This window comes from Prionailurus viverrinus, chromosome F2 (assembly GCF_022837055.1).
Source record: "Prionailurus viverrinus isolate Anna chromosome F2, UM_Priviv_1.0, whole genome shotgun sequence".
NCBI classification, from domain to species: Eukaryota; Metazoa; Chordata; class Mammalia; order Carnivora; family Felidae; genus Prionailurus; species Prionailurus viverrinus.
In genome coordinates, this window is record NC_062578.1 from 18,596,255 (window position 1) to 18,623,744 (window position 27,490).

General features: G+C 39.2%; 1 protein-coding gene across 4 annotated transcripts in view; it reads left to right on the forward strand.

The window, feature by feature from the left end:
• Positions 1–27,490, forward strand: part of PREX2 (phosphatidylinositol-3,4,5-trisphosphate dependent Rac exchange factor 2) — a 301,119-nt gene that overhangs the window by 94,357 nt on the left and 179,272 nt on the right. For all 4 annotated transcript variants that reach the window (XR_007148625.1, XR_007148624.1, XM_047842583.1 and 1 more), the window contains exons 7-8: positions 9,742–9,875; positions 15,738–15,841. Coding sequence is in view for 2 of the 4 variants with exons in the window: in XM_047842583.1 (XP_047698539.1) it covers positions 9,742–9,875; positions 15,738–15,841 (238 nt within the window). In the remaining 2 variants the exon portion in view is untranslated. The remainder of the gene's footprint in view (positions 1–9,741; positions 9,876–15,737; positions 15,842–27,490) is intronic.

Genomic DNA, 27,490 nt, shown 5'->3' on the forward strand with positions numbered 1-27,490 from the left:
ATAAACTGTATCTCAGAAAGAGTGAATCAAATGCTGACTCTTGAGGGGTGGGGGAATACATCTTACGACATTATGTGATAACATGATGTGATAGTCTTCACTTAATGTTTAACTTTTCTAGTATTTTTAAAAGAGTTTTTGAAAGAATATTCAAATGCTTCATTTTCTCAAGACACTCCTTTGATGTTGAAACCATTCTCTTTTGAAACACCCATCTAGTTGTCATTCTTGTCACTTTTCTTTTCTTCCACCATGAATGGGTCTAGCTCTGCTAAATTATCATCTGTCAGTGCTTTGCATATGATTGGGGAAGTTTCAAGCCCTCCTGTCATCTTTCATCTTTGCTAAGTTTATGCCCTTCTCTTTGCAGTCTGTGTTTTTCTGATACTGACATTCAACATTTAGTTGACAAGATGAATGAGGTAGACTCTGGTGTTAAGCAGGGAGAGCCGATGATTGGGTCAGATAATTATGAATAGTTTCATTTTATAATGGTTTTTGCCACCTCATTGCTGCAAAGAATCAGTAACGAACCCTTATATAACATATTAGGAGAACTTGTTAACATGAAAAGATTTATGCTTTCAAATGGTCCAGATATGGTTTAGTGATGATATTTTTATTGCGTTTATTCAGAGGATAGGGATTGTTTTATTATTGCAGTGTTTCATAAGTCATGATTTTAATGTTTGAAGAAACACTAGCAATTAGAAAAGGAGCCATAAAATAAATGTACATACTTCTGTCTTTTCTGGCTCTTGTCATTTTCTGAAAGCATACTTTGGCATCTAACAAGTGCCCACCTATGAAAATTCATCCTATTTACACATCAAATTCTTTAATGGTGCTTTGACATTTAATAGTTTTTCATGTATGCTGGCTATCTAATTGACAGCTGATTATATACCTCAAATTGTAGAATCAAAATTATTCAACTTTTAACACATTAGATTCTGAATTGTTATTATTTTCTTGCTGGTTCTTGTACCATGAGGCACACACGTTGAGAAGGGGAGCCATTGGTGAGCAATGTTGCGGACACAGACTGCCTCCAGGTCCTGCTCTTAATGACTTAGGTCATTGTTTGCTCTATCCATTTCAGACTGATCTCTTCACCATATTGGAAAGTGGTATTTAAATAGTGTACTCCATCAAGTTGACACTGAAGAATGATTGAAGCCTAAAACCACAACATGGAATGAACTATATAATTAATTATAAACATACATAATCATAAATATATAGCTCTCCCTGATAATCATCACTGTTAACTCACACCAACTCGCATTTTATTAATGTGTGGTGATTGCAGTGATCACACTGCATTTAATTCTGTGTTTACATATCTGTTTCTTTCACTAGTATATGGACTTCTTGGGAACAGAGGTCATGTCTCAAGCTCTGAGTTTCCAGCATCTAGGGCAGTGTCTGATCCATAGTGGGTTGGGTGGTAATTAAATGCAGATATAATTATATGATAGTTATGTATTCATTATCAGTGGCTTCTCGCTATTTTTTAATACTTTTGGCCCTTTTGGATAGTGGCAGTGATTCTGACCTGGTTCTGTTATTTGTTTCATTTTTATGCTACTTTGATGATCTCTTATCCTCTTTAGCATCCAGTTTTGGCTTATGGTTCTCAAATGTATACCATGGGGGAGTTTTTACTTCCTCATATTAGAGTTGAGCACTGTAGAGTTATTTGAAATTCAGTCTTTGTGAAGGGGTTTCCATAGTGCAGGTTCTGTTTCTTTTGTCTAAGGGCAGATGCGGGTGGGCTTCCCTCACTGTATTTCACCTTTGCGCTGTTGGGGGCCATGGTGAAGGACAAAGGATGAGGTAAGTTACCACAGGTTGGAGTAGAAAGAGAGAAGCTTTTGGAATGAGAAGGACGAGATGAGTAGACTCCCACCCCTGGTCACAGTTATTCATTTATGGTTACTTCTCACCTTGAACCGTCAGCCACCTTTCCTTTCCTGATCTAATAAAAGCAGTCAGGGTTAGAACCATCCATGTAACTTCATTGCTAGGGTTTTGGTGTATTTAATTCTATAGACACGATTCATCAAAAGCATGATTTTACATGACAAATGTAGCTTCCTAAGTGGAAATGCACATTAAAAACGCTAAATCATCTAGATGATAAAAGTACATTATTTTGGTTAGTTTTTTTTAAGGGATTGCTAAGACAACAGAACTCTGAATAGTATGGGTAAACACATTATTTAAAAGTGTCTGCATTAATTTCTACATATACATATTATAATATGTGTAATGGCTTTAAAGTAGTTCAAATTAGGGGCGCCTGGGTGGCGCAGTCGGTTAAGCGTCCGACTTCAGCCAGGTCACGATCTCGCGGTCTGTGGGTTCGAGCCCCACGTCGGGCTCTGGGCTGATGGCTCAGAGCCTGGAGCCTGTTTCCGATTCTGTGTCTCCCTCTCTCTCTGCCCCTCCCCCGTTCATGCTCTGTCTCTCTCTGTCCCAAAAATAAATAAACGTTGAAAAAAAAAATTAAAGTAGTTCAAATTAATGATTTATGCAAGCCCTCTTACTTTTTAAAAATAATTCTTTTACACCTTACCTCTCAAATATTAGTTTATGACTGTGATACAGCACTGTACTGTTAACGTAGCTTATTTTCATGGGCGGTACTTTTTTCACAGTCACATGAAATTCAGTCTTTGTAACAGTATTTCTATAGTTAGACTTTTTCAGCTTTTTTTCACAATAAAATAATTTTCTGCCTTCAAACATCTACATGATGACCTATGAAACAGTGTACAAGGCTGATTTAATTAAGTGTACATCTTTCCCACCCTCCCTCCCCGTTCATTCCTTCTCCTTTCGTCCCTTCCTCCTCTCCTCCCTTCCTCCCTTCCTCCCTTCCTCCCCTTCTCCCCTTCTCTCTCTCTCTCTCTCTCTCTCTCTCTCCCTCCCTCCCTCCCTCCCTCTCTCTCTCTCTGTCTTTGTAAAACTTCAGGAACAGAGAAGCCAACTTGCTACAGATTGATACCAGGAGAAAAGTGTTTAACACATTGCCTGGCATGTTGTAGAAATGTTGAAAACCTGACTTTAGCATTCATCTAGAGAAAAGCATTTATCGTACATGGCTGTTCAATGACTAAATATGGATTTGTCAAAAAATAGACATCTAGATTTAAAAATTGGCATCAGTAATGCTAGATAAAAGATAAAATACTAACAGGTCATGTAACATTATGCAGGTTTATAATGAGTATTCACCAGTGATGAAATACATCACAGGTGTAACTGTGACCTGGGCAGAGACCTGTGCTCACCTTTATCTCCATGTCAGCAGGCTTGCTATACTGTGCGCTCGAGCACCTGGACTCAGGTACTCAAAGCCTCCAAAGCAGTTTTGCTTAGAGTGTTGAGAGAATACCACATGTGTCAGCATTTGTTGGAATGGTTTGGGACCCACGCCAGATTCACTCAGGTTCAATCTCTGAGGGTAGTGCCAGGGAACCTGAGGATTTTAAGAAGCCCATCAAGTGTGTCCCCCAAACTCTAAAATTTGAGATCAGTGCCCTAGAGGCTTTGCTCTCTTCTGACGATATGCCTGGCTTGTTTTATTGCTTCCACATTTTTTATTTTCTAGTTCACTTGTCTGACATTGTCATTTTGATAGACTCTTGTGCTCTTGACTCTTACCTAGCAGTCTGATGCTCATAGCTGTACTTTATTTCAATTTCTCCTGTGAGTTTTGTAGCTTGGCTTATTTATCCCTAACCCCGGAAACTCTCCTGGCATTTCTAGGTAAATGAAAAAAACATTACACATAATTTCAAAATATCATAAATTTCATTTACTTTAAAGGTGAAGTCATGAGATTTTTTTTTACTACAGAGAAAGGCAGATTTATCATGTATGTGAGGGGAAAAATGCCACATCATTTTAAAAAGAGACATATATTAAGTGTCTACTTATAGGTGGGATGGATTTGAAGTGAGAAACATATGACTATACAGGAGACTGTATATATACACTTGGCCAAATTTTCTTCAATATTGATAATATCGTATGTATCTGTAGTTGAAAAATTCTTAATGATTTCTAGTTGCTATAGTCACAGAAATAATGCACAGATTTGGGGCGCCTAATTGGCTCAGTTAAGCATCTGACTTTGGCTCAGGTTATGATCTCACTGCTCATGAGTTTGAACCCCACATCAGTCTCTGTGCTGATAGCTTGGAGCCTGGAGCCTGCTTCGGATTCTGTCTCCATCTCTCTGCACCTCCCCTGCTTGCTCTCTGTCTTTGTCTCCTACTCTCTCAAATATAAAATAAAACATTAAAAAATTAAAAAAAAAGAAATAATGCACAGATTCAATCATGGTAAATCGAGAGCATCAGGGTTTTTTTTTTTATTATCTAAGACATACAGATGGTATAAAGAGAAATGCTATAAACCTTTCTTTTAGAATGAGTTTGTTAGACAAATGTATACATTTGACATAGATTCCTTTAAGTACATAAGCAATTCTCTGGGAATTAAGTAATTATTCACTGAAGAGATTTCATGTGATGATAGTAGATTACTATGATAGAAGATGGTAAAGGCAGATACTGTACTAATTCTTTTTTTTAATGTTTATATATTTTTGAGAGAGAGAGAGAGAGAGAGCACAAGTGGAGGAGGGGCAGAGAGAGAAGGGAGACACAGATCTGAAGCAGGCTCCAGGCTCTGAGATGTCAGGACAGAGCCCGATGTGGGGCTCAAACCCACAAACTGTGAGATCATGACCTGAGCGAAAGTTGGACACTTAGCTGACTGAGCCATCCAGGCGCCCCGCCCCTGTACTGATTCTTAAAGCTTGCTATTAAATATTAAAGACATCTCATCCCAATATGATTTAGTAAAATAGAATATGAGTGATATTATATTTATATTGTGAGATGGACTTTGGAGCATAACAAGATGGTTGGGCTTGATGTCATTACCCCATAAAATGTCATTAATAGGTAATTACACAGATACTTTGGGTTGTTTATGAAACGTGTTGACCTCAGGGACATGTGGGTGGCTCAGTCGGTTGAACATCTGACTTCAGCCTAGGTCATGATTTTGTGATTTGTGAGTTCTAGCCCCGTGTCGGGCTCTGTGCTGACCGCTTGGAGCCTGGAGCCTACTTCAGATTCTGTGTCTCCCTTTCTCCGTCCCTTCCCTGCTCATGCTCTCTCTCTGTCTCTCAAAAATAAATAAATGTTACAAAAAATTAAAAAAATAAAAAGAAAAGTGTTGACCTCAAAGAAGTTAAATCGTATTCTGAAATTTGATCAGGAGCTATGAGGTAATGGGAACTTATGGTAATGACTTATACGTAATGTATTTGTATATTAGCGACAGGTTTGGGAGTTTGCTATGATACCTGTCTGGATTAAATGATTTAAAAGTCAGACTATTTTGGGTGCCTGGGTGGCGCAGTCGGTTAAGCTTCCGACTTCAGCCAGGTCAGGATCTCGCGGTCCGTGAGTTCGAGCCCCGCGTCAGGCTCTGGGCTGATGGCTCAGAGCCTGGAGCCTGTTTCCGATTCTGTGTCTCCCTCTCTCTCTGCCCTTCCCCCATTCATGCTCTGTCTCTCTCTGTCCCAAAAATAAATAAAAACGTTGAAAAAAAATTAAAAAAAAATAAAAGACTATTTAAGTAGAGGATAGAGGAAAATGATATAGGTGCTTGTACTATAGGGGCACTTGGAATTAGTTGTAAGATGGGGTTGCCATAAATGTGCTAATACGATTTTTTGGCATCTATATGATTTATTTGCCCGCTCATATCTGAAAGGTTGTTTCACTTCTGGAGATGTTACATATTAAGGGAGACCCTGACAAACTGGAGAAGGTCCAGAGAAGATCTTCCAGGATCTTGCAGGTTTCTGAAACCAAGCCATAGGATGAATGGTCAAAAGCAATGAAGTTCTATAGTTTGGAAGGCAGAAGGGACATATTGGCTATGTTCAGATATTGGTGGGCCAGGTCTATCATGATGAAGAGGGTGTCCCTCTACTCCCAGGAAGCAAAAGTAGAGTCAGTGAGTAGAAAGAGGGTTAGAGTTTGGCTCTACAATAAGAAAAATATTTCTAATAATTAGAGTGACTCAATAAATAAATTGCCTATCTTATGAGGGAATGAACTTCATTTTATAAGAAGTGTTTAAGAATAGGTTGGACAGCCATTTTTGTCAGCAAGGGTCAGTGTTCTCTGAGGCAACAAGATGTGTCCACCCTCATTAACCTGAGAATAAGAGAAATAACATTGTCTTCAAAAAGTTAAACCATAAAAATCCAACATAGAGTAAACCACAGCAGAGATCAGAAATCAGTGAAGTCCCCTTGCAGAAGAGTATCACCTTTAAAGCTAGCAATGATAATTGTCCCAGCCTTTATTGAGTCCTTTTATGTGCTAGGCATCATGCTGGGAGTTTTACATATATTGTCTGTTAATACTCTGTATAAATTAAATACTATTACCCTTTTCTACGGTGGTTTGAAGGCATGAACATGGCTACAAAATCAAAGGAGTCATTCAAAAGTGTGATTTGTTAGTACCGGAAGCAGAGAAAAGAGAGCGAGGGCAGCACACAGAAAGACAAATGGACTTTGGATGGTCTTGTCCAGGTGGTAGATAGATTGTGCTAGCTCATTGCTTAGAAACTGCTTTAATTCTAGTTACCAAAATTTCCCACCCTCCCTCCTTTCCTCCTTCCTTCCCTTCCCTCCTTCCTCCCTCCCTTCCTTCCCATGCTCCTCCTATTCTCTTGGTACATAAATGAGCAATTCCAATCCCACCTATAGGCGCTGTTGAAAGCTTTCCTTCATCCTACTCTAATAGTCCAGGCATGCTTCTGACTTGTCTAATGCTACCATCTGAGAGAGCTTCCTGCTGTAAAATTAGCTTTTTATTAGAAATCAAAGGTACAGCTGCTGACAGGGAGTACTCAGCCTCTCCAAAACCTAACCTATGAGAACGTTTGGCTCATTAGCTACCATGGCCCTGCTATTCAGTTCACTCTGCTGTTCACAGGACTAGAGACAGTTTCTCTCAACTGGGGAGCACGACTTCATTGGAAAGTCTTTGTGGCATTGACAAGACAAAAGATATAAACGAACAAGAATTTGATGGGACGATTCAAATAACATGCAGACAGTTCACAGGAGGACAAAAACAGGGAAAAGGCAGGGGTTTCCTCAGTGGTAAAACTAGGAGTGGTGGGCAAAAATCAGGTCCTTTCCTCTGTTTTTGTCTGGTTGTGAGTTTGTTACTTGTGTAAAGATTCTTTCTGATTATGATACAGCTTTCCAACTAGGTACATTTACAAAGGAAGATTGCGTTGGCCATGCTTATGGGAACATTCAGTGTGTACATCAGTTATTTTTATTATCAAGAATAATATATCCACTTTCTATTTTACTTTACACCTTAGTTCCCATGAGTTCTTCAGAGCTGGTACAATATGTCCTGTGAGACTGTGTAAGAGGATGGACTAAATGGCCCCTAGCCATTATACATAGCTCAAATTTACATTAAATTCTTCTTGTATACATTAATAAAGATGATAATCACAAACAAGTCAGGAAATAAAAGGTTAAGATTTTGGTCAAATAGGAATGCATCCATCAATATTAATTTTGGGAGCTTATTTGGAGGACTAGTTAATATGCAAATGGGGATAACATCTGCAGTTACCCTTTCATGAGATAAGTTAACTTCCTTGTGTGGCTTTCTTGGGCTACTGTACGAAATAGTCCAAGGCGAAGCGTTTTGTACCTTTTGTAAAATTGCTATCAATACAGCCACTTTCGTAACATCGTACAGGTTCCTGTGCAAGAATCAAAGTGATGTTTCCTTGTTTACATTTTTAAATGTCTTCATTCTGTCTTAATTTTTTTTTTCCTGAGGTAGGGATGGTATTTAGTATAAATAAGAAATCATTTGTTACTGGAATTGGGATTTATATTCTTATTTGATGACAGTTTTTACTTAGTTATCACGTGTTGAAGGATATGATTGTGTAAATTTTTGATAGATCTTCAGTTATATATCCACCCTTATGGCAGAAGGAAAGAAAAAAGGGATCTTTCTAAAATTTAAAATGTTTGTGTAACTGATGGTCGCCAGAGGGGACGTGGGAGAGGGGAGGGGTGCAATAGGTGAAGGGGGTTAAGAATGCACTTGGCACAATGAGCCCTGGGTAAGGTATGGAATTGCTGAACCACTGTATTGTACACCTGAAACCAGTAGAACACTGTGTATTAACTATCCAAGAATTAAAATAAAAAGCTTAATAAACAACAAAAAAATATTTAAATAAAACATAAAAGCAAAAACAAAATGTGTTTGTAATATAGATACTCAACATAATCACATTCTCTTAACTTCCCATTTGGGAAGTCTCTTGTTGATAGATAGGAGTTGTCATTGTAATTAAAATTTTTACAATAAATTAGAAAAAACTATATCACTGATTATTGTGGAAGTAGGAAATTTAAAATTAAGGTTTTGAGTTTTAAATATCAAAAATAAAAGTTAAAGCATTCAGTTTAAAAAGAATCAGAAATTTATCATCAGATTTAAAGAGACCGGACATATTTAAAACAAATATTCATTTTAAAGAGCACAATTTACAGATATCTACTGAAAACTTTTTTTTTCCTTTTTTGTCCAATTTGGTGCATTTGTTATGATAGTTCAGGTTGTAGAAACAAATAGACTATAACATTTATAATGGCTCAAAATAGGTGTTTATGCTCAGCTCACACAATAAGCCAATGCATGCGTTCTACTTTAGTGGGTAGCTTTGTTCTTTTGATGATTCAGGCCCCGTTCATCTTGTGGCTCCTCTCAATGGTTAGCCCTTGTGTTAAGACTCACTTTTGTCACTAATCATATGACCTTAGTGTGCACTCAATGAAGGCTTATTTAATGAATGAGTGTGCCTGTGCTAACTTTCATAAGGTAAAAGGCTCTATGGAAGGTCGCTGTGTTTAAATAAGGTTTTTTTTTCTTTTAATTTCTTCTGTTTTCTTCCTGTCCATCCTAGGAGAGGAGATATAAATTGGGACATGCTAAAAATTTGAAGAATTTCATATACTTTATGATATGTCCACGGAGCTCTTTTCCCATCCCAGGGAATGAGAGGAGGAGCAAAGGAGTAGTAGAGACTTGAACGTTTTTGGGGTTTTTAAAAAAAATTTTTTTCACGTTTATTTATTTTCGAGAGAGAGACAGGTGTGAGTAGGGGAGGGCAGAGAGAGAGGGAGACACAGACTCTGAAATAGGCTCCAGGCTCTGAGCTATCTGCGTAGAGCCTGATGTGGGGCTCAAACTCATGAACCATGAGATCATGACCTGAATTGAAGTCAGATGCTTAACCGATTGAGCCACCCAGGCACCCCAGGACATGAATGTTATGAATCAATTTGAAATCATCTCCTTTTAAAAGAACACAGGTGACATGTATCATCCATGTTTATGCACATATGTGTAAGATAGCTAAAAGGAGGCACACAATCTCTTAAAGGTGGTTGTAGCTGCTGAAACTGATGAGGAGGAGTCTGGAAGGGAATATTTATATTCCCAGTGTATAAATATTTATAATATTTGAACTTTTATCCTGTCTATATATTGTATCTTAAAATAAAAACAGACTTTTAGGGAAAAAAAGAATTACACACAAAGTTTCTATTAAATAATCAGGCTTTCTCTGCATTTTTTTCTGACCTAGGGATCCAACATTACCGATACCTGCACTGAAATGCTAATGTGTGGAGTCTTACTGAAAATCTCTTCTGGAAATATTCAAGAACGGGTGTTTTTTCTTTTCGATAATCTTTTGGTGTATTGCAAAAGAAAACACAGGTAAGGGGATAAACAAGTACTAGTTCAGAAATTATTTATCCGTCTCATGGCCTCAGCCTTTTCCTCAGTGCTCCTGGGGACTCAGGATCTCCTCAGTAAATCCCATAGTCTCTTCACCTGCAATGATTTTCTCCTTCATTATACCTGCAGCCCCTGTCCTGTCGACATCCCTTTACTTCGTCAACACTCACAGCTATAAAAATTGAAATCTAAATTTTAAGCATCCCACTCTGCTTCACTAAGCTGCTCCTGTCAAAGTCATCATTCCCCTGTGTTTTCTAATCACGTGGTCACTTTGTTTTATGTGTTTCCTCGGCAGAAGAAGTAGATGAGCACTTCCTCCTTCTTAAAACACTTTCTTCTCTTTCCTTTTGTAACATCACACTCTATTGGTCAAATATTGGCCTGCTGCGTGCTTCTGCTTTCCACTCCCTTTGCTCTATTATATTTATCAACTCTGCCTTAGTGATTTGATTCAATCCTGTGGCTTCCTGTCCCACCCACCTCCACGTGACTTGCTCAGAAATCTCTAGCCCAGAATTATAGACTCATCCTTCCTACCTATTTGGTATCTCACTTGTGATGGTTGTGAAGATTTTCAACATGGAAGGAATAGAATTCCTGATTTCTTCTCTTAATGGTGCTCCTCCCCCAATTTTCCCCATCCACTGGTTTCCCTAACTTCAAAAGCTAGGAGTTAACCTTGGTTCCTCTCTTTTCCTCAACCTCCCAAATGTAATCCATTAGGGAATCTTACCGATTCTGCATTTAAAACATATGAAAACCTCCCCCCACATCTCTCCATCTATCCTAGTCCAGTCAACTAGCATCTCCTCCCTGGCTAACAGTGGCTGGTCCCACCAGGTCCTCATTTACTGCTCTAAAGTTTATGCTCTATACAGAAACCAGAGCAACCTTTGTAACGCAAATGAAAGCACATTATTACCTATCTTGAAGCTATCATTGGCTTCCCGGAATACAGTCGCAACTCCTTATCCTGGCTTGCAGATTTCTGCATGACCCAGACCCTCCCTACTTCTGTGACCTCATCTCACCCCACGTCTTTTTTTCCTGTTCCTTGATTATACTATTTGCATTTTCTTCTTACAGCCTTTGCCCTGCCTGTTTCTTCCCAGGATGCTCTTCCGTCTGAGTTTTGTTTGGCTAGATTCTTCATGTCTTTTAGATCTCACTTAAGTATCTCTCTTTCAGAAATATCTTCTCTGACCACCCCATCCACTGTAGCCTCCCAGCCATTCTCTATCAAGAAAGTTCTTGCTAGTGTTTTCTTCATTATTTATTTATTTGGTGCCACCTTCACTAGATTAGACTGTAAAGTCCTTGAGAACAGCTGTCTTGCTGCTTAGTCTCTGCTATTTCCTCAGAGGCTGGACCTGCCATGTAATAGACAATCAAGAAGTATTTCTTCAACGTTTATTTATTTTTGGGACAGAGAGAGACAGAGCATGAACGGGGCAGGGGCAGAGAGAGAGGGAGACACAGAATCAGAAACAGGCTCCAGGCTCTGAGCCATCAGCCCAGAGCCCGACGCGGGGCTCGAACTCACGGACCGCGAGATCGTGACCTGGCTGAAGTCGGACGCTTAACCGACTGCGCCACCCAGGCGCCCCAAGAAGTATTTCTTAAATAAGTGAATAAACGAATGAACGAAACCCAGCCAAGTCCCTGGTATAGCTTAGCTACCATTAGTTTAAATAATTTTATGTATCTTTGTTATTGATGTACTGCTACTTGTTTTAAAGCATGGGTATAATTTTTCTTCAGAAGGTGCTTAATTTATAGGATGTTTTCTTGAACTCTTGGCAAAAATTTTTACAGGTTGATTAAGCAAAATAGTAGGGCTGCATTTAATTGGGAAATTTATATGCTTCTTCCTAACCATATCTAGATAACATTAGTTTCAGTGAAATGGTACTAAGCGGCTTCTCTAAACTTAAAGGTGAAGTAGGTGGTTGAGAATGCAGGGTTTGAGTGTTTATTCTAGATTCAGAAATTAGGAAATTATAGCCAAACATTTTCTGGTAAAGTAAGAATGAGAAACTCAAAACCAACGGAGGCAAGATTAAGGGAATGTCCTTCTTTATCTCTTGAAACGATGAACAAGATGCCCAGTGTAAGTTTGCGAAAAGTTGGCAGCTACATTGATGACGTGGCTGTTTTGCCTTTCGGACTGTGCTATCAGAATTCTCTAGTATGAGACATTAATGCGGAAATATAATGACATTAACTGAGAAAACATAGAACTACCCCATGTGCCTTGATGAAACGGAGCAGTTTAGGATTAAAGTCAAAGGATAATTAAATTGTTTAAAAAAATAAATTGTCGTTATCTCTGTCTTAATGAGTATTTAAAAAAATTCTTTTTACTGTATATGAAAATAAACTTGTCTGGTTTTTTTAGAATGCTTTTCTGAATTCTTTGTGTTTTGAAGCAAGATTGAGATGAATAGAAGTAGGCTTTAGGAAGACTGTTAATTTTACGTGTACGTAACTCATTAAAAAATTGTAATATGGGGTGCCTGGGTGGCTCAGTCGGTTAAGTGTCCGACTTCGGCTCAGGTCATGATCTCGCAGTCTGAGTTCAAGCCCTGCATCGGGCTCTGTGCTGACAGCTCAGAGCCTGGAGCCTACTTTGGATTCTGTGTCTCCCTCTCTCTCTGCCCCTCCCCTGCTCATGCTCTGTCTCTCTCTGTCTCAAAAAAAAAAAAAAAACCATAAAAAAAAATTGTAATGTGATTCAAATTGTTTACGTGCAGTTGTTTTTTCCAAGCTTTACTGAGGTATAATTGACAAATAGAATTGAAGGATATTTTAGTTCTACAGCATTATGATTTGATATACATTGTGAAAGGATTTCCTCCATGTAGTCAACTAACACATCCATCTAGGTACAGTTATTAAAGGCATCCATTTGAGAATGAGATCTTTTTTCTTTATTATAGTTGATCTCATACTTATATATATGCCCGCCTTCAAGTCCAAAGTTTTTGCACAGTTAGCAAAAGTTTTTGTCCACATTATATGCACATTGAAGACATTTGCTTAAAAATCACAGGCTTTTTCATTTTTAATGTTTATGCATTTGTGAGAGACAGAGAGAAACAGAGCACGAGCTGGGGAGGGGCAGAGACAAAGGGAGACAGAATCTGAAGCAGGCTCTGGACTCTGAGCTGTCAGCACAGAGCCTGACTTGGGACTCAAACCTACAAACCTGAGATCATGACTTGAGTGTATAACGATGATGTCATTTATGGTCTCATGGCTGTTATTGTTAAATAGCTAAACAACAGGAAACATTTGTAAAATTAAAAGCCTGCAGTTTTGGGGGCACCTGGGTGACTCAGTCGGTTAAGCATCTGACTTGGCTCAGGTCTTGATCTCAGCCACTGATAGGAGAATGAATATTATCCCAATAAGTTAATAACAGTTACTTATTCATTCTCCTATCAGTGGACTTTAGATTTTTATTTGTTTTCTTTGTTGGTTTTAGTTTTTCTGCTATTATGAACATTCCTGCACATGTATCCTGGTGACCATTAAAACACATACTTAGGAGGGAAATCATAGAATTGGGATATGCAAAATAGTCAACATTACAATATAAAACAAAATTGTTTTCAAACCTTAGGCTTTTCAGTCTATGTACTTTAATAGAACCATCTTCTGAAAGGACCAAAGATCTCTCTGTCTGAGTGAAGTGTTTCAGTATTGATCAAACACTTACTGAAATTTCATATTGAGTGTTACTATCTGCAGGTCAAGAGAAATAATAGAAACATGTACAGAGTTCACAGCAGTATCACAAAGAAAATTAATACTTTGAAAATACGACCCAGTGAATGATTCCATGCCATGGTTCTATGACTGTGACTAAAACTGTTACCAAGTATATTAAACTTTTAAAAAAATATATGATGTGTCAACTTACAAGGAATTCTTTTTTACCAGACACCATGATACTATGTCCTACCTGGGAGAATATTCAGGTACCTGCATATTAGTCTCCTCTGCATTCTTCTCTGTCCTTGGCTGACTCTGATGCCAACTTGCATACTGCCTGGCCCGAATCCCTAAATTGTAGCATTTATTTAAGGTTATTCACAAAGGACATTCAGAGGTCACTTTCAAAATGAACACGGGAGTGCAAGATGGTGAAGATCTGGGACTAATAAATCCTAAATCAGGTTAATTAATCTAGTTAGGATTCTTTACTAGTGGTGAAGGATTACTAAGTTTTAATGAGAGTTAGGCAGATAAGCCAGGAAGATGTACTCTTTTCCAAGGAAGAAACTCAGAGACCATGACAGCACCTTGTGACCCCTCTCAGCACCTGCCCAGCACTTCTCAGCACTTCACCACCTCTCAACACTTCAGGACTGATCTCTAACTGTAGGAGAGAGGAGGAGAGGGACATTGAAGCTGGTAAACATTTACATCTCCACTTTTGCCACATGTGTCTGTATAACACAATAAGTGAATAATTATTTCAATATATTAAATTATTTGCTAAACTTTTGTCAATGAGTCAAATGGAATAGTTCAGGTTAATTGAAATCTTTTGAGTGGCTAGGTGTTCTTAAATCCTCCTGAATCATTTCTTAGAATCTTTCTTCTTTAGGGGCGCCTGGGTGGCTCAGTTGGTTGAGGGTCCAACTCTTGATTTCAGCTTAGGTCATGAGCCCAGGGTCCTGGGATCGAGTCCCATGTTGAGCTCCGTGCTGAGCTTGGAGCCTGCTTAAGATTCTCTCCCTCCCTCAGCCCCTCTCCCCCACTCAAGGTTGAAGAATCTTTCCTCTTTAAGAATTAAATTAGTTAATAATTTAAAACATAATTTAAAAAAGTTTTTAAAATCAACTCTCCTGAATGTTCAGTGATTCCATTACAAACATACTTAACCACTTAATTCATATGATAAATGTTCACCTGTAAACCTTTGTATTACATGCTTTTTTAGCATTAAAGACTGGTAATAGGCACACTATACACAAAGTTTTGGAATGTTTTCAACTTCTTTTTAAAATAGAAGAAATGAGACCCTTATAAAGGATTATAAGTGTATTAAGAGACTCAACAAGCATACAATTCTCATATCATAAAAACAATCTAGGGAAAATATTTTCAGCTGGATGAGACTCAACTTAAGAATTCCCAGCACAGTCTGTTTCTTTGCAGAGGGATCATAAGTACCAACCGAATTTTACCAGAGCTTGAAAAGGTGGAAATTACCAGCTAGTTACTGAAAAATGAGAAATGAAAGTGAAATAAATCAGATCAAGTTTTAAAATAACTAACTTTTAGTGTGTGTCAGACTTTGATTGGGTACCTTTGATTTCTAACTTGAGCAAAAATACATATTTACCCACCTACCTGTATACTGTTCTTAGTCCAAAGCTTCCATTTATCTAAATTATTTAATTTAATTTTTTTTTTGAGAGAGAGAGAGAGCATGGGGGAGGAGCAGGAGAGAGGGAGAGGAATCCCAAGCAGGCTCCATGCTGTCAGCACAGAGCCCCATGCAGGGCTCCATCTCACAAACCATGAGATCGTGACCTGAGCCGAAATCAAGAGTCAGACACTTACCTGACTGAGCCACCCAGATGCCCCAATAACTTCCATTTATTTTAAAACACTAGTCTATAAGTTTCAACTTGTAAAGCAACTAGTGCTGTTATGAATGGGAGGACACAAATAAAAAACAAACACCAAGAGCCTAACATTTGGTGTCATTGATTGCATCAATGTCTGTTTTTTTTTTTTAAGACTAGCTTAAGTTATATTGCTTCAATACTGTTTTTTATTAAGTTTAGTAACAAAATTTTTGTGATTTCATTCCATCACAAGACGGTTGAAGAATAGCAAGGCATCTACAGATGGACATCGGTACCTTTTTCGTGGCCGAATCAATACAGAGGTGATGGAAGTGGAGAACGTGGACGATGGCACAGGTAGGTAATTAGTGATTTTAAAATGAGACGCCGGCTCCCTCATAAGACAAACTTCTCACCTGAATACTTCTTTTGCAGTACATTAGAGCTTAGGAAAACTTTGTTAGGTAGAGCAGTTGGAGGAGAAAGGCGTGATAAGGAAGAAGAGGATTCTTGTCAAAGTGGAGAATTATATTTGGCTGAAATACACTAGCATTCAACACAGAGATACACAGAAATTGCTGAGTAGGAGTGACATACGCACTCATATTTCCTGGTGTAGCCAGCATGAGTGCAGAAAATAATGAATGAATTTATTTTCTTTTTAAGTTACACTATCTTTTATAAGTATATATGTGATTTTTTCATATATTCTATTGTATAATGTATATTATATTTCATGTAATATATTCTATTCTACAATATAATATATAAAACCCTAGATTCGTTTTAGCTAGATAGCCGTTGTGTGTAGAAACATGTCAATTTTCTTACAGAGACAAGTTGTGGATGAAGGTGGTTTGTGTATTTTAAGTGCTCATTTTAAGTACTTTATTACTTATAGATGGTACGTTTTTGCTCTGCAGATCTGAAGGTACAGACATTGATAAGTAAGTTCGTGAAATCACAGTCACAAACATTAAATAAAATGAAGTTACATAAATTATTTTTATTTGAAAAAATATATGGATCCCATTATGTGGTTATGTACTAGTCTATAATATGAATGTTCAGGAAATTGGATCACATTTTCCCCCGATGATTTTAATTAGATTTCAAAGATATGCTTCTAGGAGAAAAGGACCAGATGAAATAACATATATTAATTGTTGCTAAATGACTTTAATTCCCACATGCAGAAGTGTTCTGTATAATACTTCATTTAAACTGGGATTGGGGCACAGGTCAGCTCCCATCTACCACATACCTTTGTTACCATCTTTTAGTCCCAGAGGGGAGAAGAATGTTTATCCTTTGCAGGGGTGCAAATTTTCAAAAGTGCTCACCTATGTGCCATTTCTCTATCCCATTGTCAGTATCCTAAAAATTGTCCAGAATATAAAATAGTAAAGCATGATTGTTTCAGGTAAGGGGGGAAGGACATGCAAGGAGCAAAATTCAGGTGTACTGCCTGGGAACAAAGTCGTCTTGTGGTGAGGTTCCTCATGGACTAGGGGAGAGAGGGAGTGTGGAGCTGACAGGTGGCACAGCTAAAAATCCCTTTCTATAATACAGGTGCAAATACATGCTCACATGTGGGACCTAGTAGGCTATCTTTCCTTGGCAGGATATGCACAATATTTATTTTTTCAAATTTTTTGATGTTTATTTATTTATTTATTTTTGAGACAGATAGAGAGCGAGTCAGGAAGGGGCAGAGAGAGAGGGAGACAGAGAATCCCAAGCAGGCTCCGCATGGTCAGTGCAGAGCCCAATGCGGGACCTGAACTCAGGAACCATGAGATCGTGACCGGAACCAAAGTCAGACGCTTAACCGACTGAGCCACCCAGGCACCCCCACCGTATTTTTATAAGGTGGCATTAATTCATTTTAATGCTTTGAAAAGAGACTAGTGACGTTAGGAAGTTGCCTGTCTAAAATGTGAACAGCTCTCTCACTTCAGTAACCCTATTGCTCAAGAGAATATCCAAAAGCCCATGTACTTGAGGTCGGAAGAAGTAAGGCAGGGGAAGGCACACTCAAAGCTCTACTCTGTTCCTACTTGGCCTCGTCTGCCCTGGTGGAACCACCTGTCCCCTGTTGCTTCAGCCTTCTCTTTGTTTTTTTTTTCATAAAGCTCCTGTGTCTCACTTCCTCTCTCCCAGATGGTGTGGTTGTCTCCATTTGTTCCATCTGCATTGGTAATCTAAGTGAATTTTGGTAAACTGTGTTGAATTTTGATAATTATTACTATGCTATGGGAAATTGGGGCATAAGATAAAGAAATGGAAGGAGCCCAGGGCCTTTGGAGGCATGGGCATAAAATAGCATCTTCAGCATATCTGTGTCAGATAGGTATATGGGGGTGAGCCTATGTGGGGTGATGGAGCTTTAATGCAAGTGGTCTTTGGATTCAACCCCATGAAAAAGTTCTTTTAGCATTGGTAAGATTTTCACCTTCAGGACCTCGGCACCTGAGGGACAGGGGCATTATAGAAACAAGGCCTCAGACCCTGGTAAATACAAATTAGTGGGGAAGACTAATATTAGTGATAAAGTGTCTAATGACAGATCTTTTTTTTTTTTTCTGAAATTTATTGACAAATTGGTTTCCATACAACACCCAGTGCTCATCCCAAAAGGTGCCCTCCTCAATACCCATCACCCACCCTCTCCTCCCTCCCACCCCCCATCAACCCTCAGTTTGTTCTCAGTTTTTAACAGTCTCTTATGCTTTGGCTCTCTCCCATTCTAACCTCTTTTTTTTTTTTTCCTTCCCCTCATCCATGGGTTCCTGTTAAGTTTCTCAGGATCCACATGAGAGTGAAACCATATGGTATCTGTCTTTCTCTGTATGGCTTATTTCACTTAGCATCACACTCTCCAGTTCCATCCACGTTGCTACAAAAGGCCATATTTCATTTTTTCTCATTGCCACGTAATATTCCATTGTGTATATAAACCACAATTTCTTTATCCATTCATCAGTTGATGGACATTTAGGCTCTTTCCATAATTTGGCTATTGTTGAGAGTGCTGCTATGAACATTGGGGTACAAGTGGCCCTATGCATCAGTGCTCCTGTATCCCTTGGATAAATTCCTAGCAGTGCTACTGCTGGGTCATAGGGTAGGTCTATTTTTAATTTTCTGAGGAACCTCCACACTGCTTTCCAGAGCGGCTGCACCACTTTGCATTCCCACCAACAGTGCAAGAGGGTTCCCGTTTCTCCACATCCTCTCCAGCATCTATAGTCTCCTGATTTGTTCATTTTGGCCACTCTGACTGGCGTGAGGTGATACCTGAGTGTGGTTTTGATTTGTATTTCCCTGATAAGGAGCGACGCTGAACATCTTTTCATGTGCCTGTTGGCCATCCGGATGTCTTCTTTAGAGAAGTGCCTTTTCATGTTTTCTGCCCATTTCTTCACTGGGTTATTTGTTTTTCGGGTGTGAAGTTTGGTGAGCTCTTTATAGATTTTGGATACTAGCCCTTTGTCCGATATGTCATTTGCAAATATCTTTTCCCATTCCGTTGGTTGCCTTTTAGTTTTGTTGGTTGTTTCCTTTGCTGTGCAGAAGCTTTTGATCTTCATAAGGTCCCAGTAATTCACTTTTGCTTTTAATTCCCTTGCCTTTGGGGATGTGACGAGTAAGAGATTGCTACGGCTGAGGTCAGAGAGGTCTTTTCCTGCTTTCTCCTCTAAGGTTTTGATGGTTTCCTGTCTCACATTTAGGTCCTTTATCCATTTTGAGTTTATTTTTGTGAATGGTGTGAGAAAGTGGTCGAGTTTCAACCTTCTGCATGTTGCTGTCCAGTTCTCCCAGCACCATTTGTTAAAGAGGCTGTCTTTTTTCCATTGGATGTTCTTTCCTGCTTTGTCAAAGATGAGTTGGCCATACGTTTGTGGGTCTAGTTCTGGGGTTTCTATTCTATTCCATTGGTCTATGTGTCTGTTTTGGTGCCAATACCATGCTGTCTTGATGATGACAGCTTTGTAGTAGAGGCTAAAGTCTGGGATTGTGATGCCTCCTGCTTTGGTCTTCTTCAAAATTCCTTTGGCTATTCAGGGCCTTTTGTGGTTCCATATGAATTTTAGGATTGCTTGTTCTAGTTTCGAGAAGAATGCTGGTGCAATTTTGATTGGGATTGCATTGAATGTGTAGATAGCTTTGGGTAGTATTGACATTTTGACAATATTTATTCTTCCAATCCATGAGCAGGGAATGTCTTTCCATTTCTTTAAATCTTCTTCAATTTCCTTCATAAGCTTTCTATAGTTTTCAGCATACAGATCCTTTACATCTTTGGTTAGATTTATTCCTAGGTATTTTATGCTTCTTGGTGCAATTGTGAATGGGATCAGTTTCTTTATTTGTCTTTCTGTTGCTTCATTGTTAGTGTATAAGAATGCAACTGATTTCTGTACATTGATTTTGTATCCTGCAACTTTGCTGAATTCATGTATCAGTTCTAGCAGACTTTTGGTGGAGTCTATCGGATTTTCCATGTATACTATCATGTCATCTGCTAAAAGCGAAAGCTTGACTTCATCTTTGCCACTTTGGATGCCTTTGATTTCCTTTTGTTGTCTCATTGCTGATGCTAGAACTTCCAGCACTATGTTAAACAGCAGCGGTGAGAGTGGGCATCCTTGTCGTGTTCCTGATCTCAGGGAAAAAGCTCTCAGTTTTTCCCCGTTGAGGATGATGTTAGCTGTGGGCTTTTCATAAATGGCTTTTATGATCTTTAAGTATGTTCCTTCTATCCCGACTTTCTCAAGGGTTTTTATTAAGAAAGGGTGCTGGATTTTGTCGAAGGCCTTTTCTGCATCGATTGACAGGATCATATGGTTCTTCTCTCTTTTTTTGTTAATGTGATGTATCACGTTGATTGATTTGCGAATGTTGAACCAGCCCTGCATCCCAGGAATGAATCCCACTTGATCATGGTGAATAATTCTTTTTATATGCCGTTGAATTCGATTTGCTAGTATCTTACTGAGAATTTTTGCATCCATATTCATCAGGGATATTGGCCTGTAGTTCTCTTTTTTTACTGGGTCTCTGTCTGGTTTAGGAATCAAAGTAATACTGGCTTCATAGAATGAGTCTGGAAGTTTTCCTTCCTTTTCTATTTCTTGGAATAGCTTGAGAAGGATAGGTATTATCTCTGCTTTAAACGTCTGGTAGAACTCCCCTGGGAAGCCATCTGGTCCTGGGCTCTTATTTGTTGGGAGATTTTTGATAACCGATTCAATTTCTTCGCTGGTTATGGGTCTGTTCAAGCTTTCTATTTCCTCCTGATTGAGTTTTGGAAGAGTGTGGGTGTTCAGGAATTTGTCCATTTCTTCCAGGTTGTCCAATTTGTTGGCATATAAGTTTTCATAGTATTCCCTGATAATTGTTTGTATCTCTGAGGGATTGGTTGTAATCATTCCATTTTCATTCATGATTTTATCTATTTGGGTCATCTCCCTTTTCTTTTTGAGAAGCCTGGCTAGAGGTTTGTCAATTTTGTTTATTTTTTCAAAAAACCAACTCTTGGTTTCGTTGATCTGCTCTACAGTTTTTTTAGTTTCTATATTGTTTATTTCTGCTCTGATCTTTATTATTTCTCTTCTTCTGCTGGGCTTAGGCTGCCTTTGCTGTTCTGCTTCTAGTTCCTTTAGGTGTGCTGTTAGATTTTGTATTTGGGATTTTTCTTGTTTCTTGAGATAAGCCTGGATTGCAATGTATTTTCCTCTCAGGACTGCCTTTGCTGCGTCCCAAAGCGTTTGGATTGTTGTATTTTCATTTTCGTTTGTTTCCATATATTTTTTAATTTCTTCTCTAATTGCCTGGTTGACCCACTCATTCGTTAGTAGGGTGTTCTTTAACCTCCATGCTTCTGGAGGTTTTCCAGACTTTTTTCTGTGATTGATTTCAAGCTTCATAGCATTGTGGTCTGAAAGTATGCATGGTATAATTTCAATTCTTGTAAACTTATGAAGGGCTGTTTTATGACCCAGTATATGATCTATCTTGGAGAATGTTCCATGTGCACTCGAGAAGAAAGTATATTCTGTTGCTTTGGGATGCAGAGTTCTAAATATATCTGTCAAGTCCATCTGATCCAATGTCTCATTCAGGGCCCTTGTTTCTTTATTGACCGTGTGTCTAGATGATCTATCCATTTCTGTAAGTGGTGTATTAAAGTCCCCTGCAATTACCACATTCTTATCAATAAGGTTGCTTATGTTTATGAGTAATTGTTTTATATATTTGGGGGCTCCGGTATTCGGTGCATAGACATTTATAATTGTTAGCTCTTCCTGATGGATAGACCCTGTAATTATTATATAATGTCCTTCTTCATCTCTTGTTACAGCCTTTAATTTAAAGTCTAGTTTGTCTGATATAAGTATGGCTACTCCAGCTTTCTTTTGGCTTCCAGTCGCATGATAAATAGTTCTCCATCCCCTCACTCTCAATCTAAAGGTGTCCTCAGGTCTAAAATGAGTCTTGTAGACAGCAAATAGATGGGTCTTGTTTTTTTATCCATTCTGATACCCTATGTCTTTTGGTTGGCGCATTTAATCCATTTACATTCAGTGTTATTATAGAAAGATACGGGTTTAGAGTCATTGTGATGTCCGTATGTTTTATGCTTAGAGTGATGTCTCTGGGACTTTGTCTCACAGGGTCCCCCTTAGGATCTCTTGTAGGGCTGGTTTAGTGGTGACAAATTCCTTCAGTTTTTGTTTGTTTGGGAAGACCTTTATCTCTCCTTCTATTCTAAATGACAGACTTGCTGGATAAAGGATTCTTGGCTGCATATTTTTTCTGTCTAGCACCCTGAAAATCTCGTGCCAATTCTTTCTGGCCTGCCAAGTTTCAAAAGAGAGATCAGTCACGAGTCTTATACGTCTCCCTTTATATGTGAGGGCACGTTTACCCCTTGCTGCTTTCAGAATTTTCTCTTTATCCTTGTATTTTGCCAGTTTCACTATGATATGTCGTGCAGAAGATCGATTCAAGTTACGTCTGAAGGGAGTTCTCTGTGCCTCTTGGATTTCAATGCCTTTTTCCTTCCCCAGTTCAGGGAAGTTCTCAGCTATTATTTCTTCAAGTACCCCTTCAGCACCTTTCCCTCTCTCTTCCTCCTCTGGGATACCAATTATGCGTATATTATTTCTTTTTAGTGTATCACTTAATTCTCTAATTTTCCCCTCATACTCCTGGATTTTTTTATCTCTCTTTTTCTCAGCTTCCTCTTTTTCCATAACTTTATCTTCTAGTTCACCTATTCTCTCCTCTGCCTCTTCAAGCCGAGCCGTGGTGGTTTCCATTTTGTTATGCATTTCGTTTAAAGCGTTTTTCAGCTCCTCGTGACTGTTCCTTAGTCCCTTGATCTCTGTAGCAGGAGATTCTCTGCTGTCCTGTATACTGTTTTCAAGCCCAGTGATTAATTTTATGACTATTATTCTAAATTCGCTTTCTGTTATGTTATTTAAGTCCTTTTTGATCAGCTCATTCGCTGTTGTTATTTCCTGGAGATTCTTCTGAGGGGAGTTCTTCCGCTTGGTCATTTTGGATAGTCCCTGGCGTGGTGAGGACCTGCAGGGCACTTCCCCTGTGCTGTGGTGTATACCTGGAGTTGGTGGGCGGGGCCGCAGTCAGACCTGATGTCTGCCCCCAGCCCACCGCTGTGGCCACAGTCAGACTGGTGTGTGCCTTCTCTTCCCCTCTCCTAGGGGCGGGATTCACTGTGGGGTGGTGTGGCTCGTCTGGGCTACTTGCACCCTGCCAGGCTTGTGATGCTGGGGATCTGGCGTATTAGCTGGGGTGGGTAGGCAAGGTGCTCGGGGGCAGGAGGGGCAGGCTTAGCTCGCTTCTCCTTAGGTGATCCACTTCAGGAGGGGCCCTGTGGCAGCGGGAGGGAGTCAGATCCGCTGCCGGAGGTTTGGCTCTGCCGAAGCGCAGAGTTGGGTGTTTGCGCGGAGCGAGCAAGTTCCCTGGCAGGAACCGGTTCCCTTTGGGATTTCGGCTGGGGGATGGGCGGGGGAAATGGCGCTGGCGAGCGCCTTTGTTCCCCACCAAACTGAGCTCTGTTGTCAGGGGGCTCAGCAGCTCTCCCTCCCTTTGTCCTCCAGCCTTCCCGCTTTCCGAGCAGAGCTGTCAATTTATGACCTCCCAGACGCTAAGTCGTGCTTGCTGTCGGAACACAGTCCGCCCGGCCCCTCCGCTTTTGCAAGCCAGACTCTGGGGCTCTGCTTGGCCGGCGAGCCGCCCCTCCGCCCCGGCTCCCTCCCGCCAGTCCGTGGAGCGCGCACCGCCTCGCCGCCCTTCCTACCCTCTTCCGTGGGCCTCTCGTCTGCGTTTGGCTCCGGCGACTCCGTTCTGCTCTGGAATCTCTATTTTTGATGAGCTCAGGTTTTAAGTGTTCTTTTAAAAAAATTTTTTTTTAATGTTTATTCATTTTTTGATAGAGAGGGACAGAGCATGAGTAGGGGGAAGGGCAGAGAGAGAGAGACACAGAATCGGAAGCAGACTCCAGGCTGTGAGCTGTCAGCACAGAGCTCGACGCAGAACTCGAACTCACGAATCGTGAGATCATGACCTGAGCTGAAGTCAGACGCTTAACCACTGAGCCACCCAGGTGCCCCTAAGTGTTCTTACTTTATACTTATAAACAGGAGCTCTGATGCTGATAGATCTCAGCAGAGCTGATCAGTGTTTGTATACCAAGTTCTTCCCACGCTAGGACCCTGGATGAATTTGGTAAGGGATGGCAAATACCATCAGGCTTTTGTGTTCATTGCCAAAACCAGAAACAAACAACAATGATACCATATTGTGGTATAAATAATAAAAATTAATCAAGATGTATTTTTAAGCATGCTTAGAAATTTCGATGAAAAATTTAAATGCTCCCCCATCTATTTGAATATATTGTAGAAATACTAGGTATTTTTGTATACTCTAATTATAAGTAAAAGGCTTTTCTTTTCTAAGGGCCTCCATCAGACAACCATTTGCACTAATTTAGCTCAAAACTTGCAGAAGTAATTGCATTTGGAATGAGACTAAGCTTTTTAGCCAATGTGTAACTATCTCAAATCTTTTGAAAAATAAACATGATTCTACTTTTATTTATAATGTTTAATGGTTTGGATTATATCAGTTATATCTCAGAATACAAAAAAATTAATGCAACGATGATAAGACATGCAGAAATGTAAAAATCTGTGTGTTTATTTTAATATATCCGCATTATCCATTACTTCTTGTGTTCAACAAAGATGGTAGCCATTGAGTATGTGGCCAGATTTCCATTCCACTATTCTCTATAGTTTTAATTTTTTTTAATGTTTATGTATTTTTGAGAGAGAGAGAGAGAGAGAGAGAGAGAGAGAGAGAGAGAGAAAGAGAGAGAGGGTGTGAGCTGGGGAGGGGCAGAGAGAGGGAGACAGAATCTGAAGCAGGCTCCAGGCTCTGAGCTGTTAGCACAGAGCCAAATGTGGGGCTCGAACTCACAAACATGAGATCATGACCTGAGCCGAATTCTGATGCTTAACTGACTGAGCCACCCAGGTGCCCCTCCATTCCACCATTCTCTAGATCCGACTCTCATTTGGGTGAATTCTAATTTTTTTAAAATGTTTATTTATTTTGAGAGAGAGAGAGAGAGAGAAAGAGTGAGTGAGTGAGTAGGGGAGTGTTGGAGAGAGAGAGGGAAAGAGATAAAGCGAGAGAGAGAGAGAGAGAGAGAGAGAGAGAGAGAGAAAGAATCCCAAGCAGGCTCTGCACTGTCAGCAGAGCCCGACATGGGGTTCCATCCCATGAACCATGACACCATGACCCGAGCTGAAGTCAAGAGTCGGCCGCTTGACCAACTGAGCCACACAAGTGCCCCTGGGGGATTCCTCTAATTTAATTCCTATTCCTTGTTTATGAGTATATCAGTTTAAACATGATTCATAAAAAGTATCCAGCTTAAGAGCTATGTAGGAAAACTGTCGAACTTTCTACAATTAAATTTCTTTGTAATTTTCATAGTATATTCTTGGAAATTGATTCAAAACGTAGCCCCAGGAGCACCTGGGTGGCTCAGTCGGTTAAGCATCCGAATTTGGCTCAGTTTGTGCTCTCATAGTTCACAAGTTAGAGCTCCGCCTCGGGCTCTCTGCTGTTAGCCCAGAGCCTGCTTCAGATCCTCTATCCCCCTCTTTCTCCACCCCCCCTTCCCTGTGTGCTGTCTCTTTCTCTCTCTTTCAAAAATAAATAAGAAAACATTTAATAAATATTTAAAAAAAAGTATACCAGCTCATTTGTAAATTCTTTCTTAAGAACAAGTTTATTTGTGTAGTTGGACAAAGGGCAAGAATGGTGACCTTTAGAAAATGTGATCTGTAGTTCAATGTTGGGCAAACCATAGTTTGTAGGACAGTAGTCAAATTTGAATTAGGTAAGATGGAGAATTTTTATTCTTTAAGGTGTTCTTGAAAGTGAACAGGATTTTTAAAAAAAGTTTCAGCTACCATTTTTAATATAAATATTTGAAACCATTCAAAGATATTGAACACATTGGGTTTTTTGAAATTAAATTTTGCTTATTAAAGAAAATTTTGGGGGTGCTTGGATGGCTCGGTTGAGCATCTGACTCGGTTTTGACTTGGGTCATGGTCACGGGGTCATGGGATCAAGCCCCATGTTAGGCTCTGCACTGAGTGTGGAGCCTACTTAAGATTCTCTCCTTCTCCCTCGGTGTCTGCCCTTCCGCTGCTCTCTCACACACTCTCTCTCTCTGAATAAATAAACTTAAAAAAAAATAAAGTAAATTTGAAAATAACAAAAAGTTGAAAATATAAAGAGAAGTAAATGAGAATTTTAATACTTCCTTCAATTTTTCTTTTTATGCATAGATTTTCAAAAATGTTTAAAAACATGAACTCTAGTTTTATATCCTTTTTTCAATTAAATAAAATCATTGTGTGAATTATAGTCATCTTTATCTTCATGTCTTATCGCCACATAACATAGTATTTATTGTTGCTTAATAGTCAAATAGATAAACCATAGTTACCTTATCAGCCATATTTATTGTTGTGTAACCTGAATTGAATACATTCTTAATTAAAAAGTAGGATAACTTTACAATGTTGAAAAGACTAAGACTATAAGGGTTCTTTCCTGATACACTTACATTTTCAATATGTTATTAATTTAAAGGAGTGTTCTTGAGAATTAAAAAAAAAGGTCAGGGGAGCTATTTTTAGTTTCAAAAGGAAAAATCAATTAGACTCTCTTTTTTTTTTTAAAGTTTATTTATTTATTTATTTTGAGAGAGAAAGTTCTCAAGCAGGGCAGAGAGAGACAGAGACAGAGAGGATCCCAAGCAGGCTCCGTCCTGTCAGCGTGCAGCCTGGTGCGGGGCTTGAACTCATGAATCGTGAGATCATGACCTGACCTGAAATCAAGAGTTAGATACTTAACCAACTGAGCCACCTAGGCATCCCTCGAACCTCTTTTTTGTTTTTTTAATTTTTAACTTTTTGCCATAAATAATGGCTAATGCTATTTTGGATGCCAGAAAATTTTCTTCTATTATTTGATAAAATCAAAGATTTATTCCAAAAACTAATTTTCTCAACATTAAATATTCATAATGTAAGTAAATTATAATTTTTTTAACATGAAATTTATTGTCAAATTGGTTTCCATACAACACCCAGTGCTCATCCCAACAGGTGCTCTCCTCAATACCCATCACCCACTCCCCTCCCTCCCACTCCCCATCAACCCTGTTTGTTCTCAGTTTTTAATTTTTAAAATTTCTCTTAAAAATTTATGCATTCACACTGTTGATCACCAGAATAAGAGTTAAATACATTGTTTAGACATCAGTTTCTTGATGTTTTGAATAATATTTTCTAGCAGTTTCTTCTGTTTCATAGCCTGAGTATATGGTACTTGGCTAGCTTCCATCTCATTAAAACTCATGCTATTGAAAGGATATCAGCATTT